The 20,442-nt window shown below is 42.2% G+C and overlaps 2 protein-coding genes across 2 annotated transcripts in view; one reads left to right on the top strand and one right to left on the bottom strand.

Annotated features, from left to right (window-relative positions):
• rab21 (RAB21, member RAS oncogene family) overlaps positions 1–2,274 on the bottom strand; it is a 7,529-nt gene extending 5,255 nt beyond the window's left edge. The window contains exon 1 of the mRNA XM_020613540.1: positions 1,805–2,274. Coding sequence (XP_020469196.1) covers positions 1,805–1,942 — 138 coding nt within the window. The 5' untranslated portion in view covers positions 1,943–2,274. The remainder of the gene's footprint in view (positions 1–1,804) is intronic.
• A 2,024-nt stretch (positions 2,275–4,298) lies between these two features.
• LOC109967747 (leucine-rich repeat-containing G-protein coupled receptor 5) overlaps positions 4,299–20,442 on the top strand; it is a 43,308-nt gene continuing 27,164 nt past the window's right edge. Inside the window, exons 1-4 of the mRNA XM_020613539.1 lie at positions 4,299–5,700; positions 15,484–15,555; positions 18,660–18,731; positions 20,410–20,437. Of these exons, the coding sequence (XP_020469195.1) occupies positions 5,384–5,700; positions 15,484–15,555; positions 18,660–18,731; positions 20,410–20,437 (489 nt within the window). The 5' untranslated portion in view covers positions 4,299–5,383. The remainder of the gene's footprint in view (positions 5,701–15,483; positions 15,556–18,659; positions 18,732–20,409; positions 20,438–20,442) is intronic.

Below are 20,442 nucleotides of genomic sequence, written 5' to 3' on the forward strand. Positions count from 1 at the left end.
GCAATCTATGAATGTACTGAAAGATTAAATGAGGTATTAAACACCTTTCACTTTAAAAAGGGGCGGAGACCCGGAGGAAACTCTGAGTTTCCCGAACAAAACCTGCTCCCCAGCAGGTTAGGTTCACAGAGTAAGTTGCCATAGTAACTGACTCTGAGTTTAGATTACCTCTCTTTGTGAAACGGGTTTAACTTACCCCGCTTTCACGGGTTTAAGTTACCTCCGTTTCTGAAACAGAAAACTCAGAGTTTCCCTCATTTCGGGGTTAACAAACTCTGAGTTTCGACAAAACCGCCTTCTTGAAATAGGCCCCTGGTCTCTGAATGGAGTTGGTGGGAAATAAACAGCTGCAGCCTTTAATAGGAATATATATGATATGTATTAATTCCAGTGTAACTGTCAGCAAGTTACAGAGTTTGACATTTTCCAAAATGTCAATCTTTTGCTTTAAAAGTTTCAGTTTTAGCCACCTTCTAACAAAGAAGAGTGGGGGAAAGATGTGGTTGAGAAAGTGTTAGGAAAGAGACTCGTTGCAACAACAAACGTGAACTCCTGGCAGAGACCAAAAGACAGAAAAAAACATTGGGGCTGCAACTAATAAGTCTTGTATAGTCAAAGTCAGAGAGAGAGAAACGGGAAGTCATCTGTCAGTGACTGACAAGACAAAACTTTTATTTGGCAAATTCTCAGCCTAATTCTCGGGGGTATCAAGTGGAGTAAGCGAAGCAGTGACAAAAAGAGCGGCGTACACAACCTGAACACAGCTGCTGTGTACATGAATCATTTTTAACACCCGAAATGTTAGCGTTTATAAAGACTACACCAGAGAGTTGTTATTATGGAGCCTGTGTCTCTGTCTTTAGAGATAAAGTGCATTAATTCACACATTTTATTGTGATGATTATTTATCACTTTTACAATTATTGTTTGTTAAACTGTAGATTAACCGATTATGAAAATAGCCATTAGCTACAGCCCTATAAATAACATTATATTGGGTAACTCAGGCCATTAGTGCAGAAATATGACCACAGGAAGCTGACGACACTCAGTGGGTTTAATGCTAATATTAATCATATTACTAATCAAACAATCATTAATTGTTAAACTGTCTGTGTGAGTCAAACTACAGGCTACAACTACAGCAGTTACAGAACACAACATTATAGGTCCCGTTTTAAAAGCTCTGCATTTACACTTATCACGTCTGGACTTAACCAGTAACCTACTCTCCAAACCGTTTAAATTACATTTTCAGATTTGTGAAAACACACAAAACAAATGCGATTTGACTGCTTTTTTTCCCCCAATCTAGACCACATCAGACCAGGTCCAGATCGAAAACCACCATACCCCCACTTATCAAGTCTGGACTAGAAGATCCCACAGAATCTAGCCTCTGTTCGGTACCGTTTCAGATTGTGAAACCTTCGTTCTAATGGTGAAGACACTTTTTGTCAAGCTAACACTAGGCAGCGCAGGTATCCGTATTGACACATCACCGTACGCATGTTTTTTTTTTTTTTTTTCCACCTATGTCACCCTCGGATTCACGAACAGCTCCGGTTTCAGGCTTAACACCACTACTGTTTTACAATAGCCCCGCTCTCCCGGGACAGCTCAGGCTTCGCAACACGCGTCCACTCACGAGTGACAGCAACACAAACACCCTCACCCCAACAAAACACTCCGCTGCTTTGGTTTCCAAAATACCAAACACCTCCATTAAGCTGCCACGGCTTTGAGGCAGGTTAGCCAGACGACTAACCCGGGGTAGCAGTAGCTTCCTGCCAGTCTGTCTTACCTGTAGAGTTGTGATGTGTTTGTCGTTGAATTTGTTTTCGCAGTATCGCAGTACCAGCGACGTCTTCCCCACGCACCCTTCCCCTAGTAACACCACCTTGAAGGAGTAGGTCTTGCCGCCCATCCCTCCGGCCGCCATGGCTGGCAGTTTATTAGAGAAATCCTCTGCGTTATCAAAACAAACGGTATCAAGCTAGCGCTGCTAATGCTAACCCCTGTCGGAATTGAAGTCCTGCGTAGCTCACATCGGCTTCCGACTTCTAAAAAAAAGAGCTAAAAATCAGGAGGAAAACACATCGACAGCATACGAGAATCTAACTTTTATGAATATCGACTAACAGATGTGAGACAAATGTGACTAAACAATGAGGTAATTTCCTTTTCACCCTGGTGCGAATGCCTGGTTTTCTCCGAACTAATGGCGTCTCCTTGAGCTAACACTTAGCCGGCTAACTCCAACGAAGATCGTCTATGTTCAAATTGACGGTTTACTCTGTTATTCGAAGAGCAAATGTCTCGCTCACTTTTAAGATATTGCTTGTGCTCCTTTACAGTAGCGAATCAAGTATTTGGATACTTTACTTGAGGAAAATAAGAGTATATTGCTGTAAAAAATACGTTATTACAAGCAGAGTTGCTGCATTGAAAGTCCTATTCAAGATTCATTCATCTGCTATACCGCTCAGCCCCCCTATTCAAGATTCAAAGACTTTAATCTGATGTCATACTCACAGAGCAGGTTACAATCTGCAACGAAATTCTTACTCTGTCTGCAGTTACTTCAAAAACAATAACCAGATTAACTGATCCTTATCAAAGTGTTTATGTTATGCATTAATCTATCAGTAGGTTATATTGTGACGACCGCTAGCTCGGTTGAGAGGAGCTGTCCGACCCTGTCCTATACTGGGACAACTAACTAGCCAGCTATGCGCTAGCACCTACGCTGACAGTGAGGAGAACACCTTCTTTGTCTTTTCTTGGGTTTTATTGAGCAGAATAGAGAGTGCAAAATAACTGTGATTTACCTGGCACCGTGTGCTCACAGGAGAAATGAAATAGCAAACTGAAAACAGTAACAACATTCCCCCAGGGAATCCCGTGTCCCTCGCCAACTGGCGCCCACGCCCACCTGTTACCCTTCTTATACCTTCCCGCACCTGTTCCTCCCCCCATCCCACATTGGCCAGAACAGCGCGGCATTTCACAGAAAACGGCGGTAACCAATACATGTAACAGTGCACACAACAGTGTCAACCCATTTTGCACACAACAGAACACACAAACATTTGCGGCCGGTCAGGGTCGCCACAATATTTTAAGGATTTTTAGAAAAGTAAAATATTGACATCAGCCTTAAGTGTGATTTTGATTGGAAAATCTTTGCTTGTAATAGAATATTTTTACATTAATGAATTAGGATTTTTAATTAATACTTAGGGATTTGAGTACTTCGTCCGCCACCTCAGACCCGTTGACCAGCCAGGAGTTCGTACTGAGAATTGGCAGCAGAGTGGGAGTTCTGCGCTGCCTCCCTCTCTCTGCTCCCTCATCTCTGCAGCATCACATGATGCCAGAGCCCTGAGGGCTGCTGGGGCTTCTGATGTTGGCACATCAAACAGCAGAGACTTTACAACAAATCAAGATAACAAACCATGTGATGCGTCATTTTAACATGTGCAAAACTGACTGTCGGCCAGTGTGAGTGAATTACTCCATAAGGCATTTTGTTTACTGGAATGTTGTTTGATGTTTGATGCATCCTTTCCCCCCCTATATGTAGCCCACTACTTTCTCACCTTGTTCTCATCATTTAAAAGATGAAGGATGCAGAAATGTTACATATAAAGACTTGACTGCCTCATGTTTGAACAAAACTAGGGTGCATTTCTTGAATTTCCTTCCTCAGAAGAAACTTGCTTTGCTGGGTAGTGAAATATTTGAAACAGATAAGGTTGCAGAGGTCAGAGGTCAGGACCCTGTTGGATCATATGACGTCAAAAGTAGCAGCCCTTCTGTGATGTTAGAAATACTGAGATTGTTGGATGATTATGATACCAGGGCACCACCTTACATAGGAGAAAATCCCCAGATCCTCTATGGTGGTTTACAGTCTCTGTGGTTGGTTTTTGTCTTTGTTGTTGTTTTGTCATTTTGCATGAATTAGTTTGTGTGCCTTAAATTCCACACATAAAATGAGCCTGTCTGTAGCTGCAGTACAGCCGATCGACCACTAAAGGTCAGAGTCTGACTGAAAACGCAACAGCTGAGAAACAACCTTGAAAAACCGAACCAAAAAAGGAGCTGTCCCACTAAAATTAATGTCAAACTAGGACTAATACTGTAACATAATATAATGTCATACGGTTAATCCTGCATTTCTCCCCTGTCAAATACTGTAAGCTTGACCAAAGTCCCACATAAAGAGTTCCTCTATTGCGTTTTGTTTTCTCAGCACCTTCCTGGTGGTGATTTTAGTTTGACGTTCACTGTGTCTTCATTATGTGTCAGTTTATCAGTCAGTCAGAGCTAGAGGGCACGGCAGCTTCTGCCACCACAGCGAGGCATGTTAGAGGAAGTGGTCTGGTGTGTTAGCTTTACTGTGATTATTGTACAATGAAAATAAAAATATGTATCGTTTTGCTATTTCAGATGACGAGTTAGATTCTGTGATCCCAAAGACAGACTGGCATGAGACACACACATTAGTGACATCTGTAAAAATAAAGACATCACCAGTTAACAGCTGCATTTATTGCTTTTTGGACTCCACTGGGTGTATGTAATGTCATCTAAGCATTTATCTGTAAGGCCCTTATATAATTACAAATCTTGTTAAAAATATAAAGCTTTCCATTAACGTAGAGTCATTAGTGATACAGTGTGCAGGAGGCATTGTTTTACATCCAGATCAATAAAGGATTTACATATATAAACTGGAAAACAAGTAAATAGACTGCTCTGTGGATTTAATCTGTGCTGCAAATTAATTAGTGTGAACAATTTAAACGTACTATGACAACAGAATACTAAAACTGTCCCTTCAAATAACCTGAGGTCATGAGCTGCTGTAGGCCTGTCAGTAGATCTGGTGTTTTCACATGAACAGGTTTCCACCTGTGATAAACATGTTCAGCATGTTTCAGATGTGATGAACCATGTGCAACAGCCTCATGTATTGATTCAGCTATTAATTTGTGCTATTTATGCATTACCTCGTTCAGTCTTTCACTTTTCCCACTGCTGCAGCTATGTGCACAGACACATTAACAGAGGCAGACAGTGACAGGGGTATATAAAGTAAACGGGGCATACACACACTGTTGTAGTATGAGTGGAGGGACGCGCACACTGTGCAGCTCCACGCGTCCAGCCTGGAAAACCACCAAACTGCAGACTTAAGCTCAAACAACCTGGACTTTTTATATTCTTCCCGCACCACTTTCAGTCCAGATCAGGTGACTGGAAACAGCCGCAAACAACGTGATCCAGAGCCACGGCTCAAGTTTGTGTTGTTATTTCTGAGTGGGGTTTTTCTGGACCTGAAACTTTTAGCCCCTTGGGAGAAACTGCGGCGGACATGCCGGGGTTTGTGGCGTTGTTGGCCGCGATTGCAGTCCTCTCGGCCGTGTTAAGGAGTTCCGTGGCCGGGGTGGAGGGCTCCGTTGCTGCGGTGAAGAGCTCCGCTGTGCCCGCGGTGGAGAGGACAGCGGCTGGGGGGAGCATCTCCGCGTTGGCCGGTGTGGGAAGCTCGGGGGACGTGGGCAGGGGAGCGCAGAGGGCCGGCTGCCCTGGCCGCTGTCGGTGCGAGGTGGACGGACTGTTGCACCGCGTGGATTGCTCGGACCTGGGACTCCGGGAGATACCAGCCAACCTGAGCGTCTTCACGTCGTACCTGTAAGCCAACACCGAGGCAGTTCGTTTGCAACCTATTGCTTTTAATCTGCACATATGAACAGCAAGTCAAATGATGAGTTTGTGCACATGCATGCGTGGGTGTTATGCACGCGTGAGAAACCCAGCACCTGTCCCGCGTTGCCGCGAAGCACACGTACTGTATGTCAGGTGCTGTTGTTCATATGGTGGTTAAGGCGGTTCAGAAAGATTAGTTTACACTTACTGATAAAAGTGTGAAAAAACACACAGAGAACTGTGGGCAGTAAGACAAAGGTTTCTTGAGGAGATCTAAAGTTTTCAGGTGTCCTTGAAGAGAATTTGGGGGTACATGAAGATGTTCCACACATTGTTTATGACGTTTCAGATGTTTATGAGGGGGTACAGCTGGTACGTAAAGAACCTCCACACCTTTTAGAACACTTTGGGGGACTGAATACATTTGTTCCAGGACTTGGTGTTTGAGGATCTCTTTAGAAGGTTTCAGAGGTCCTTTAACTCGAGCACACAATGAGGGTCTTCTGGTTATTGTGGAGGGTTATGGTTAGCTTAAGAGAAGCTTTGGGCTTTAAGATTCCTTAAATACATTTTGATTTTCTTAAAGTTTTCCAAATCCTTGACCTGGTTCTATTGGATCTTGAAGAGATTCCAGGAAGTTTTGAGAAGGTTGCATGGGGTTTTGAAGATGTTACAGATGGTGGGTTTTAGGAACTACAAAGATGTTAAAGGTCTTCTTGAGTGACTTCTACTGTAGGAGGTTCAGGGAATTAAAGTTCCAGTGGTTGATGAAGAATTTTGAAGGTCTCTCCAGATAGTTACAGAGATATGTAAACATGCTAATGAAGCGCTTAAGTGTACTTCTTTCGTAAGCTTCAAGGATGTTCAAAGGTTTTCAAGTCTCAAGGGGGTGGGCTCCAAGAGTTTCACAGTAGTTTCAAGTGTTCTTCTTGAGAAAATTGAGGTACATGGGCTCTGAAGTGGGTTATGGTGCCCTTAATGAGATTTCTAGTGTTCATTTTACCGGGAGCTCTCGAGGGGAGTTTGGGCATAATTGGAGAGGTTTTATTAGCTTCAGAGAAGTTCTAGGATTTCAGGGTTTTCAAGTACATTTAGAGGTTCAAATGTTTCTTTAGGAAGTTCTAGGGCTCAAAAGGTTTCACAGAGCACTAACAGATTTCAGTGGATTTTAAAAGATTTTAGGTGTCCTCCTTGAAGGGTTTTATTAAGTCAAGTTAACTTCATTTGATTGGCATAAAATAAAGTATGTTTATTCAGTGACCCTCTGCCCGCTAAACTCTTCACCTCTTTGTTCACATCTTAATCAAATCAAGTAGAGGTGTCCACTCTGTGACAGTCTTCATTGTGAGGTCTATCCATAAGTAAATAAGTTTAAGTCATTTATGAACTGAAGAAAATAGTCCACAACACTGGGATTTGTACTGAAACACATGCCAGAAACTTGGTACAGCCCTTTAGCAACTGTATCAGTGAAGTTTCAGAGTTTCTACTTGTGTAGGCAGCTGATTGTAAACTCCTGCTAAAGCGAACACTAAAATTAATTCAAATCCATTTCACCTCTCAGCAGGTGACCGGCCTCGACATAAGGCATCTTTCAGCTCTGGCAAAACCATTACGTCATGGTGCTGTGTTTTTGTGTGTAGATGGAAAACCTGCCCATCTTGGCTGTGGTCTAAGAGCAGCACAATGTCCAGGATTTAAATTTCACTCTCATTAAAGAAAACCCTTTTCTTTTCAGACTAACGCTGTGTATGTGTGTGTGTGTGTGTGTGTGTGTGTGTGTGTGTGTGTGTGTGTGTGTGTGTGTGTGTGTGTGTGTGTTCCTCAATGAAAGCACTTTCCTTACAGTTTGTCTTAGAGGCAGATGGACTCACACACACAGTGACAGTCAATCAAAGGCTCTTTGTGTCTTTATTAAAGCTCCAATCAGGTATCAAATCTAACAAAACATCAAGGAGTTTCAGTGTGTGTATATGTGTGCGTTTTGGAGAGTTGCCGGTCCATGTTGGTCACCTGTATCCAACCAATCCCCTGTAAGCTGGTCACATTGTTATGACTTGTTCAGGGGTTCCTTCATAAAAGAGCCTGTGACCAGGCGGTATTAGCCTGGTGTGTTCAGGTCACTGGTAAAACCTTCACATGACATGGAAGGATGTTAATAAATTTGTCTTACCTACCAGCACCTCTAGTTCACTGATTAACTCGCTGTGTTTTGTTTCTTTAATCCCTACACAAACAGAAACAGAAAAGCAACAGTTTGTGGTTTTAGGCGATGTTATGTGCTGGAACTATTTCTTGACAAAGTACATCTGCCCAGATCCACTGACCACAGGTTTTAGTATAAAACCTGTAAACTGCAAAATAGTTGTCTTTACATTTTTGTCTGTTTGCAGTTTAAAATCATAGTGGTAAATATTGAAATATGTATCCAGCTCTACAGGTTAATGTCATGAACATTTGTGCTTTCTGGTCCATTGTGAGAACCTTTAACTACTTTCTGAGTCCTTCTGTTGGTCTGTCTGTGCGACACCGTCACTCTGAGTATTGCCATCTGTCAGTGTGTGTGTGTGTGTGTGTGTGTGTGTGTGTGTGTGTGTGTATGTACACTAGCTGCATGCCTAAGCAGCGCTGTCTAAAGTCTGAATAGGCCTGTAAGTCTCTATTCTACCTCTGACTGACAGCAGGAGCACAGGAATGCATTTAGCCTGAGTGTGATGAATGAACCAATGCACATATGAAGGATTTTTTCAGCCACGCCCCTTTTGGCGGCCATACTGCAGATCCTGAGCTCTGGCAACAGCTGAACTGACCATTTCATGCCTCATTCAGCCCCTGTAATTTTCAGTTTTTTTATTTTTATTTCTCACTATACTATTGTGTCTGTTAGTTAAGTGCACACTTTCTGAACACCACAGCAATCAGTCTGGCTTTAAACTAGGCTGTAGCTCTGCTGTCTTTGCTTGTTTTCTACCAGATGCCTTTGAAGTGTTTGATTAGATTTTTCATTTGAAACTGATTTATAAGTTGACTGACAGGGTGTCATATTGGTACAGTCACTGAAATTATCAGCGTTCATCATGATATGTTCCTCAGCTTTATTAGCAATGATGCACCTTTACTGTTTATTTATAGACAATCTAAGTTGCAGATTGAGTCGGTTTTGGGTAAATGTGCCAATTTGGTGGGATCACGCTCATTATCAATCATAGAGATATACACTACATACCTGTACATCTGTAAGTTAATAAAAAAAAATTACTATCCCATACAGCTGCATAGAGTAGTGGATACTTCAGCTACATCCAAATGTCCACTTTGGTTTGAGGACAGACAGGACAGAAACTGATTCATCTGCAGTGTGTTATGTCCTGAAAGCTGCTAGCTAGTTTTAGCTCCCGAACCGAGAGCTGAGATCAGGGTGCAGAGTCATTTTTCAGTCTGTCGCTCTCGTCAAGGGGATCTCTAGGTCTACTACGAGTTAGCTACAGTCAGCTAAGGTTTTCCATTCTGAATTGCCACAGTCAGTAAAGTAAGATCTAAACTTATTTAAGCAACTTTTTAACCAAACAAAACAAGAATTTATGCAAGTAAATATAGCATGTACCTCCCAAAATGGTGCCCCTGTCCCAGCATTCAGCACAGTGTGACGTACCTTCACATTCCCTATATGAGATAAAACATCCAGCACCATTTGTTGGTTCTGCTGCCCTCCAATAATTCAGTAAGGCTGTCATCAGCCTTAAATCGTGTAGTCTGAACTGGGCATTAGAGGTTCTTTAAATGAGATATTATAACAGCAGACACACTCAGAGTTTCTTCAGAAATGTTTAGCTAATATTATTATTATTATTATTATTATTAATAAATAAGAGACACATCTTTGACTTAGCCAGACAGATAAACAGACAGATGAGCCTCCTGTCTACCTGACCGCTCTCACGACCTCAGAGTACAACAGGTAGTCCATTTACCTGTGCAGGACGTTAGGATGTTTGGGCTGCTGGCGTCTGAGTGTGAGAGACTCTTAAGCTTCGTCAAGGTTCAGTTGAGCACATCTGTCAGCAAGTGCCGCTTTTGGATGCCTTTTGGATGGCATGGTCCACCACACACATACAAACGTAGTTCAGACATCACAGACAGGTAAATGGACTACCCGTCTCTTCTTGTGAGGTTATGAGAAAGGTCAGACCAATAGCACAGAGCGATACTGCAGAGATGTAGCATGTATCTGTCAGGTGTGAATCTTTACCAGAGCATTTAGTCAGTGACATGAGGGAAGAGAGTGAAACATGAGCACCTTGAAATGAATGATAGTCTGACCAAGAGTCTAGAAACAGAGGAAAGTAGAAAGTCACACATGCAACAGCTCGTCAAACTGTGTACATTAATAAACGGTCTACAGTTGTAAATATTAATCAGTTTATAAATGGATGGTCCAGATGTTTTGCAGCTGTTCTCCAGTGGTCAAACAGTAGAGAACACTTCTTAATGAATTAGTGAGTGTTGTGCTAAAGAAGGATTTTCCACAACCTGGCAAGCCAAACAGTTTTGGTAGGCATCGGTACCTTTGCATCGGTAATCTTAGATGAAAACACACAAAAGAAAGATGCCAGAAACTGCATCAGTCATTTCCTCCACTAAACTAAACCTCCTGTTCCCCTGCATCACTTTTTTTTTAAATAATGAATGATGATGATGATTATTTGGCAAACTGCTTCAGCGCGTCCACACAAATGTTGTCCTCTGCGAAGCTAAACTTTTTCTGCTTTCAGTCCTCGGGCCTCAGGACCTGAGAGGACCTGTGATAGCCTGGTGATAGCTTAATCACCAGATTTCACCTTGAACTTCAGTTGTGGTCTTGAGCTTAAAGCTTATTATGTTGATCTAAATCTGACATTACATACATAGTTAACAACATAATATAGCTGTGGTCCTCTGTGCAATCACTTGCTGCAGCTGTGGACATTCATCAGGTCCTAACACACTCTGTCAGGGAGACTTTGTTTGCAGTAAAACACATACAGATCTGTAGGGAGCTCTTGTTTATTTTGTAGTGTCTATTTCTTTGGAACCAGACAGCACAAGCTGACAGGAGGAACTGGGGAATACACCCCCCATGTTCACTCGCCCCACGGGGCCCAGCTGACCCATCCCCCGCAACACTGAAAGAAAGACAGAGCGAAAGAGGACAACAACAGAGAGAGGCCTCGCTGTCACACTACACAACTCTCTTTTCTTTCTTTCTTCAGAGATGTTCTTTCTGCGGCTGTGGACATTTGAATAATTGTCTGATATCCATCAGTTTGAGCCCGAGGAGACGGAAAAAAGACAACATACACACACACACACACACACACACAAAGCTTCATCTAACTCATTACCAAGGGGGAAAAAGACACACAACACAGATAATGTATTCGCCTTTTCTTCCATCCCTCTGTCCTCCTTGTTCTTCATACATGCATAAATCAGTCCAAGGTCCAGGACTTGCACAATAAAACGGTTCCTTGTTGTGGCCCTGTAACTCAAACTGTAATGGCTCAGGATCAGTCTGATAACTTTGATTTATGTAAGAAAAGTAGAGTTTCTTAAAATCGGGCTAAAAGCTTCGTCAAACGAAACATCTTATGACCACTAATGAAATAAACATGCCACCAAAAAACTGGATTTTTAATAATAATATTAAACTTTGTTTACTTGAGAGGTGCTTGTGAAAGTTTAGATTGCAGCAGTTACAGCTGGTTCAGTATTAAGGGCCGATGATAAGATTCTGAGAAGAATAGATTTAGAAAAAAGTGGTAATTTAATCAAAAAAAAGCAGTTTATAATGTACATTGTGGACTTAATCATTGAAACAATACAGGTTCAATTTTGTACATATCAAAGTCTTAAAACTTTCCTGAAAAGAGTTTATACATTCTTCTTGACTTTTTGTACAATTACACCTTTTTTATTATGACTCACTGATGTTATTCACAAAGTAATAATTTTCCTGTACTTGCAGAGCATTTTTCTGTGCTCTCAAACTGTGTTAAAAATCTCACTTTAATAAAATAAAAACTCAAAAAGTCCATAGAAGCATATCCAACTACTTCTGCAGTACAATACAGTTCTTCGGTGTCTTTCTCATCAACCCAGTCAAACATTACCAGTCAAGTTTGAAAACACTTTTCCATTGACTTGAATGAGAAAATGTGTGTGACTGTTCAAACAATATGAGATCATATGTTTTAGGCTGCAAGGTAACCAGTGCTGGATATTTATTTATTGTTAAAGTACAGCCATCATCATCATCATCCTTGTCACATGTAAATGACCCCTGTCTCTGCACTGAATTCAATCAAATCATTCAGCACACAGGCTGCCAGCAGCCATTGAGGCGTCTGAGCTCTGAATGTAAATGTGTGGCAGAGTAAAAAAAAAGTGTGATATGAATACTTAAGGTTTTAATATAATTAAATATAATATTTAAATCGCTTAAAAATCTGAATGTTTGTGTAACGTCTAGTAGTCATTAGGGCCAGGTCTTGTTTCAGCTGTTTTGATACCAGTGCCTACAAACACACAGACCAGAGTAGTTGTCAGATTATCTTACTGGTATTATCCTTAACATTTACACTTGGGTGTCATTGCCTCTTTAGACTGCTTTATTAAAGGGGCCTCAGGTTTACCAGTACATTTGCAGAGATGTCGCTGGTCCAGCACAGTTAATTACAAAGCTAACATAAGCTGTGCTAGGCTGGCTATGATTGAAATGACTGGTTTTATTTGACTAGCAGTCCAAAGCCCAAAGATGTTTGAATTTACAGTGATATAGAACAAAGGCAGGAAACTCTTTAGAAGCTAGAACAAGGAAATGTTTGGCTTTTTGTTGATAAATTACTTGATGAACAATTAACTGTCAAGTCATTTACTGTCCATCATCTACTTGATTATTTTTTTCATCAGCTAATGTAACGTTAGAAACACAAAGCTACTGGAGGTCTGGTATCAGCTAACATGGCAAAGTTGTGCTAACTTCCCTGACATTCAAAATCAGCTAACAGTTTCTCAAAGCTGTGTTAAGCTATCTGTGAATCAACTTGGCTAACATAACATTAGAAAGCAAAGGGACTGGCAATGTAGCATCAGCTAACAGGACACAAAGCTATGCTAAGATCTGTGTGATTTAACACTGGCTACCAGGACTCAAAGCTAACGTTACGTTTCAGGGCTAAATTATGGAGCTCCAACATCAGCTAACAGGGCAGGGATGAAAGCAAGCTTATTTAATTATCTTACAGTATTTTTTCAGTTTGTTATCTTTGTAGAAGCACTCATAAAACTAAAAAAACAAGTGTTTACTGTTTTTTAAGCAGAATGTTTGCCTCTGCTGAAGGATTTTCAGTTTCCCTCTTTAAATCATGTTTAAAATTAATGAACAAACTACCATGGTTAATTATAGAAGTACAAATATTTGTATTAACTGCTTATGTTCAGATAAGATGCAACCACATATAGAGAACATTACAGAGCCCTCAGTGTGGGTAATGAGCAACTCCCTGTCTACTCGTAATGTTTCAGTGTTAGTTAATGAACGAAGTGTCAAGCACAGTAACACAAACCTGACTGCGTGTGTGTAAAGCAGTAAAAGCCAATCACCCATTACACTGTTAGTCTGGTCCCGGTAAAGGAACCTCCTACTAAAACAAGCCGCCTCTGTGCGACCGGACTACCTGTCGACAATGTTGTAAAGCGCACACACATTAACAGGCTTTATGGAGTGTCGACCAAGTTCCTTAACAACCAGTATATTCAACCTGCAGACACACCCTCAGTGTGTTCAAGACAAAGACAGTCTGTCTCTGTTTCCTTTCAGACCTGAGCCCTCCGGAATGGAAAGACGCTACCTGCAGATAGTTATCAGACAGAGTAGAAAATAGTCGGGGTCAGATAAGGAAAGACAAGGCAGGAGGAAGAATGTCACTTCTGCACAGAAACACAACATATAACAAATGATGTCCCTGTCCCTTAGAGCCAGTGAGAAATACTGATGTCACCTTGTTTGATGTGTACCTGAAATTACCTTTGGAGCCAAGTGTGTTGTTATGAAGCTGACGGTCTAAATTCATGGCCTCTAGACGCCAAAATGCTCAATATGATCCATAATACGTGATGCTGTTCAAAATCTGTGGCTAGTTTTCTCAGCCCAGCTGAACTGATCTTGGAACAGTGTTTTAGTCCTCTCCACCACCACTGTCAGAACATGGCCATTATCTTTCACATCTTGTACAGTTATTTTTCTCGTAGAGAATCCAACACATAGCTCTGTGAGTCAAATGGATGCTAGTGTCTACATACCTTAGGCCATGTGGTTTATCTTTTGGAAGAATGGTGTTTCTCCATCCAGCAGATGCTGAAGAGAAGCACTTAAATTTGTCAGCCACCTACTGATACACAGTGTGATCCCCTCCTGTTAGAGGTCATTGAAAGTCCTGGTACATCAACTTAGTTTATTTGTGCCTTCATCGCTTTCTTTTCTTGCTTTTTCTCTCTTTCCAGTAACTTCCACTCCTGTCGTGTTTCTCACTCAGGAGTGTGTTGACTCGTTTCACCTTTCACCGGGTCTGTGAAGGAGGCGTGAGGTCCTGTGTGTGCGTGCATGCTTTACCTGAGTAGATGCTTTGCCAAACTAAATGTTTTTATATGTGAACTGTGTGAGTTGAATGGTGCCTGTGTCTGAACGCCCCACGCTCTGTGGCACCTTTATAAACTAACTTTGTGTCTTTATTAATTCATGAGTCATTAGTGCACTGCCGGCTGTTTTTGACATTTCTATCATCAAAGAGCTGCTGTACAATCATATTATGAACATTATTTTTATCTCCAATGTTGATTTATTTAAGTATACGTAATCACTTTATATTTATTCGTTTGTGTTATTACTTATGCAATTGCAAGTCTCGATGTCTCAGGAGCCCTTTGCCTGTTCAACGTGGGATTTCTCTGTTGCTCTGCTCCGTATAAACAGCAGTTTGCAGTCTGCTTTAAACACTGTTAATGTTGAAGGACATCTAATATCATCTGACAAAGAATTCCGGCAGCTGGGAGCAGAAACACCAAAGGTTGCTTCACCAGCTGTCCTTTTAATTCTGGGAATGATTAAAAGGCTTGAACCAGAAGATAGGTTCACACTGAGTGAGTGGGTCACCATTCTGATCTGAGATCAGGTGCATTGGCAAGTCTGTTTCTGGCAGCGGCATTTTGAATTAGCTGTATACTCTCCCCACAGTCTGGAGGAGGGCACTGCAGTAGTCAGAGTCAGACGGTTTTTCTGCACCTATTTTAGACAAGAGGCCTCATAATCTTGATAAATTCCTTAAAGTGCCCATGGCTGCTCATTTTGCCTATTTAATGTTTAATCTTAGGTAACTAGATTAGCTCGGCACCCCTCATAACTCCAAATAGTTTGTAATTGTTTGCGAACAATCAAACCATAGAGCCTCTTCCTAAAAACGGGAGGATGTGCACAACTCCTGCTGCCGGTGTTGTGTTGCAAGTGGACAGCACAACGAACCGCAGTGGCATTAATTAATTTGAATTTCTCCTCCATAGATAGGTAACCAACGGTATAAGAATCAAATCACCACAGGCCCTTTAAATGACGAGTTATTGGAAACATGGTTCTGAAATGTCAGGTGTGAGATTTTTAACCTGTGTAGTTGACTCAGTGGCAACACACAAAGGTCTCTGTCCGACACTAACAACCACTTCTCTCTGTCTTTGTAGTGATCTCAGCATGAATAATCTGAGTGTGTTGTCCAGTGGAGGTTTGTCCAGTCTGCACTTCCTGGAGGAGCTGTGAGTAACACACACACACACACACACACACAGGTTCATCGCTCTCTGATTTAATTTTATTCTTTTTTAACCTTTGTATATGATTTAACTATTAATTGTGTTGTTTCTTACTGTTTTTGTGATTTCTGTGAAGTGGCTGCTGCAACACTGCGCCTGTCTGTCTGTCTGTCAATAGCCGTGTACACACATGAAGTCCGGACTGTGTTTGCGGAATCAGGCCCGGACTTTTTCGAGAATTGCCCTTTCACACATGTAGCACACAGCAAGAGACATTCTGTGTCAGACGCATTTTCACCTACTGGAAATACTCTGCTTACTTTGTGCGTGGGGGACAGACCTGGGTAGAGCACACAGGAGGTGAGACATGACATGGTCATGTAGCCGGTTTGTCATTTGGTCATAAACAACCAAGTCTCTTGCCTTGTTTTACAATTCTGGCACCAGCTCTTAGCGATAGAAGTTCCCGAATCTCATCATGTCTCCAGTGTGATCGTTTTGTTGGCGTCTATGATGTAAATTATTGTTATGCTTGAACATTGGATGTTTGTTTTCTTCCAGTTTCACTGGAATATCATCCACATGCCCACTAGCTCCGTGTAACCGCTTCGGACTACACGCTTCTGTATAATCTCATATGGGCTCACTCGGACCTTATGTGGACTTTGTACTAGGGAACTGGCAGAGTAAAGTCTGCTTAAAGTCTGGGTGGACTAACTCGGCCATTTGCGTTCTCACCACTGACTGTATATAAAAGGTGGACAAACCCAGCATGACGTCACCCATTGGTTTTCTGTCTGGCTGTCGTCATATTGGTAGTGCTTCACTCCATCTTCCCGGTCCAATCCAAAAATGGAAAGAGGCAGAGCGTGAGTGGAGCTGGCTAGCCAGCCAGCAGCCCACCGGCCTAGAGTGGGACCCTCCCACCTGTCACTCAAAGTGCCACGCCCTTAATTAATGCATAACTTTTAGCCTCAATATAATTTAAATGGGCAAGTTACAAAAGGAAATCACCCCACAGTTGTCATGGAAGGGGAAATTAGCTATAGAGACCACAACCAGGCTGTAAACATGTTTATCTCTGCTGTAAAGTTGGGCATTTTCACATGGGGACTATGGGGACTGACTCCCTTTTGGAGCCTGCCTCGAGCCTGCTCGAGGAACTGCAGGTTTTGGCACTTCTGCAGTGGCTTTATCTCTCAGCCTCAGAGACTGGTGCTTGGTTCTCACCTACAGCTCCCTCGGGTAATGTCAAGAGAGTTTCAGGGTTCCAGTGCATGTCTGGGGGGGCTCAGGAGGGCGAGCCTGGGCAGCTGACCTCTCAGGGACCTGAACCTGACTGACTGTTCTGCGCTCTGTGTTTAATGTGTGTCTCTGTGTGTGGTATTTGTCACCGTGGTGTGAGAAACATCACTGTGGTGATAGGACACCGCAGAGGTGCATGCTGGGTACATGCAGGCTGGCTGAACTCTGTGTGGCCTCGACAAACACACTCACCTGTAGAACCTCTAACAGGCTTACTGGGAAAAACAGTATCTCAGCTGGACTGCACACAGTGTCACATGTTTTATTTATCCCATATGTTTATGCATTCATTTATAATTTACAGCTATTATTTGTGTTGATGGTGCAAAACATCTACCTGTTGTTCTGTTCATTTATCTTATGTGTACAGTAATGACAGTAACACAATGATCCACCTGTTGCTCTGCTCTCGGATGTTGGAAATGGAAGCTGCATTACTGATGATGCTTTACCTTTCTGTTCATCATGAAAGTAACAGTAAATCTCTAGTCATGCATAGCAGTGGTGGATATAGAAAATATTTGGACAGGATGTCCACGCTGCAGCACAAACTCAAAGAGGGGTGGAACATTTGAAATGTATGTAAAAAGTAATTTAAACTCTGAGTTCTATGAAACACTAAACCATACCCATCAAATTGTTTATCTACTGAGGCAAATCAGGCCAAGTACTTCCCAACAACACAATCAGAGAAATGAATGCAAATATCATGCTGCATGCATGGTATAAAAGAAAACTCATTAACCAATATCAATTGTAAATGAATAGAAAATTGTTAGTTGTACTCAAGGCAACAAATTGTCACAGCTTTTCGTTTTTTATTAATTAATACTGACAAGCATCACATTTTGACTCTAGCGGGGGGGCACCAGGGGTGGTCAATCAGATGGTGGCAGTGGCCGGTGCCACCTCTGGCCACCCCTCGGCTCTGCCCATTAAACATAGTGGTGGTCATCTGTGTGTCTTTTTAAAGCAGGTGGTGCTAAAAGCTCAGAGTGGCTTCTTCCAGAAGTATTTCATAATTTAAAGTTGTAAAAGTATCCCTCTGTGAAGGTACTTAAAATTTTACTTACATAAAAGTACAAATATATTTTCTGCAAGCTGTCCTTAAAGTACCAAAAGTTTGGTGTTGTCGAATCTTCAAACTGCCCAGAGCTCTGTTGCAACATGGCAGCAAGACAGACGCGTCTCCCATCTGTGTGTTTACATCAGGAATGGTCCTGATGCAGCGACAGTTTTCAGACATGTTTGATTTACCTCGAGGTGAAGCAGCTCACACAAAAATGTGACAGCTGACAGCGCAGCAGGAAAAATGAAGGCAGCAGAAACACAGTTACTTGTTGTGTGTTGTTGTTGAATATCATGATCATCCAGGTGGGAACCTGTCCAAGTGGAAAAATCTTTTCACTACACTCTGGGATCAGTTATGTAGTTTGTCTGTGACACGGAAGTCCTGGAGGGTGTCCTGGACAGCCGGGACCTGTGTACAGATGCACATCAGTGTGTGTGACATCAGGCCCTTCATTGTCTGTTTCAAAATAAAAGCCAAAAAGCCCAAAAACCATCACTTTAAAAAAAGTCTTAGGTTTTGCATATAGCTTTAAAAAAACAGCTTCAAACACTGAGCTCGTTTTATTGTGGGTGCAGGGTTTTAAGGTCGTGCTGCAGTATTTCCACTGTTCAGGGAGGTGATTTTGTTTCAGTAGATACCAAGTTTTCTCTTGCACACATGAACAAATCTCCTCTTTCTGCTGAAAGGTGGTGGCCTTGGCTTTAATGCTCTGTGTGTGTCTATGTCTCAGACGTTTGGCAGGAAACGATCTGTCGTCTGTTCCCAGAGGAGCGTTCGCCGGCCTCTACAACCTCAAAGTACTGTAAGTTCGTACACTCAGTGATTGTTGTTGTTGCATGACTGCACAGCTACTTGTAATGTACTGTTCACAGGCAGCTACACTGTGTGGTTGTGACACTGATGAAGGTCATGCAGCCGAATTTGTTTTGTCTTCTGCACAACCCCAAATCAGAAAAAGTTGGAACAGTAGGCAAAATCAAGATTAAATCTGCCTGCAACACATTCCAAAAAAAGTTGGGATGGCTGCATTTTAGGGCCAGTAACGAGGTAAACAATGAAGTGATGTCAACAGCTGACTGCATCATGATTTGGTGGCATCCAGGAAAGGCCGAGCCCTTTAGGAGCAAAGATGGGCCAAGGACCACCAGTGAGACAACACATGAGTGAGAAAATGAAAATGTTTCTCAAAGAAAGATAGGAAGGATTTGGATCTGTCACCCTCTACAGTGCAGAACATCATTAAAAGATTCAAGGAATCTGGAGGGATTTCAGTGTGTAAAGGCCGAGGGCCGAGCCTCAGCTGGATGACCGAGCTCTCCGATCCCTCAGATGTCGCCACATCAAGAATCGTCTCTCTTCTGTCCTGTGTCAGGCACTACAATACGTAGTTACATCCATAAATGCTGCTTAAAACTATGCTGTGCCAAAAGGCAGCCCTATGTCAACAGTGTCCAGAAGTTGACTGCTCTGGGTTCAGAGCCATCTGGGATGGACCATCACACAGTGGAAACGTGGACTCTGGTCAGACCAATCAGTGTTTCAGGTCTGTTTTGGAAGGAATGGACGCCATGTGCTCTGGACAAAAGACAAAAAGGACCATCCAGACTGTTAGCAGCAACCAGTCCAAAAGCCAGGGTCTGTCATGGTCTGGGGTTGTGTCAGTGCCATGGGCAAAGGTCACTCACACTTCTGTGATGGGTCCATTAATGCTGAACAACATAGAGATATGTTGGAGCAACATGTGCTGCCTTCAAGACGACGTCTTTTCCAGGGACGCCCATGCATATGTCAACAAGACAATGCAAACTTCATAGTGCACATCACCAAGGCCTGGCTGTGGAGGAAAAGGGGGCGAGTACTGGACTGGCCTGTCTGTAGTCAACACCCGTCCCCAGTAGAGAATGTGTGTGTTTGAAACACAGATTGAGTCACCAATGACCCAGGACTGTTGTGCACCTTAAGACTTGTTTTCAGGAAGAATGGGACAAATGACATCTGACACACTGAATCTCTTTGTGTCCTCAGTCCCTAAACGTCTTGTAATTGTTGTGAAGAGGAACAGCAGCATTGCACCGTGGTAAACGCTTCACTGTCCCACTTTTTTTGGAATGTGTTGCAGCATCAGGACTGAAGTGAGTGTTTATTTTGGACAGAGAATAAACTTGATGAGGTGTCACATCAAATAATGTGCTGCTATGTTGTCATACAGGACACAGATGGTTTACACATCACTGTTTTGTGTTGTAATTTTGATCTTATATACCATCCCAACTTTTTCTGATTTGGGGTTGTATATAGTTTTTTGTTTTTGTTATTTTTGGGGTCATTTGGTGAGATCATCTTTTGTGACTGTTGGTCAAAGAAGCAACTAGGAAGTGAAGCAGGAGTCAACAGTGCCTTAGACTGCTGACATGACTTCACAGGTTTATAGTAGTGTAAATCGGGTTTTTATGTTGATATATTTTGTGGTGTGTTTATAGGATGCTTCAGAACAACCAGCTGACTTCTGTTCC

Source organism: Monopterus albus, unplaced genomic scaffold (assembly GCF_001952655.1).
Source record: "Monopterus albus unplaced genomic scaffold, M_albus_1.0 scaffold134.1, whole genome shotgun sequence".
In the NCBI taxonomy this organism is placed as follows: Eukaryota; Metazoa; Chordata; class Actinopteri; order Synbranchiformes; family Synbranchidae; genus Monopterus; species Monopterus albus.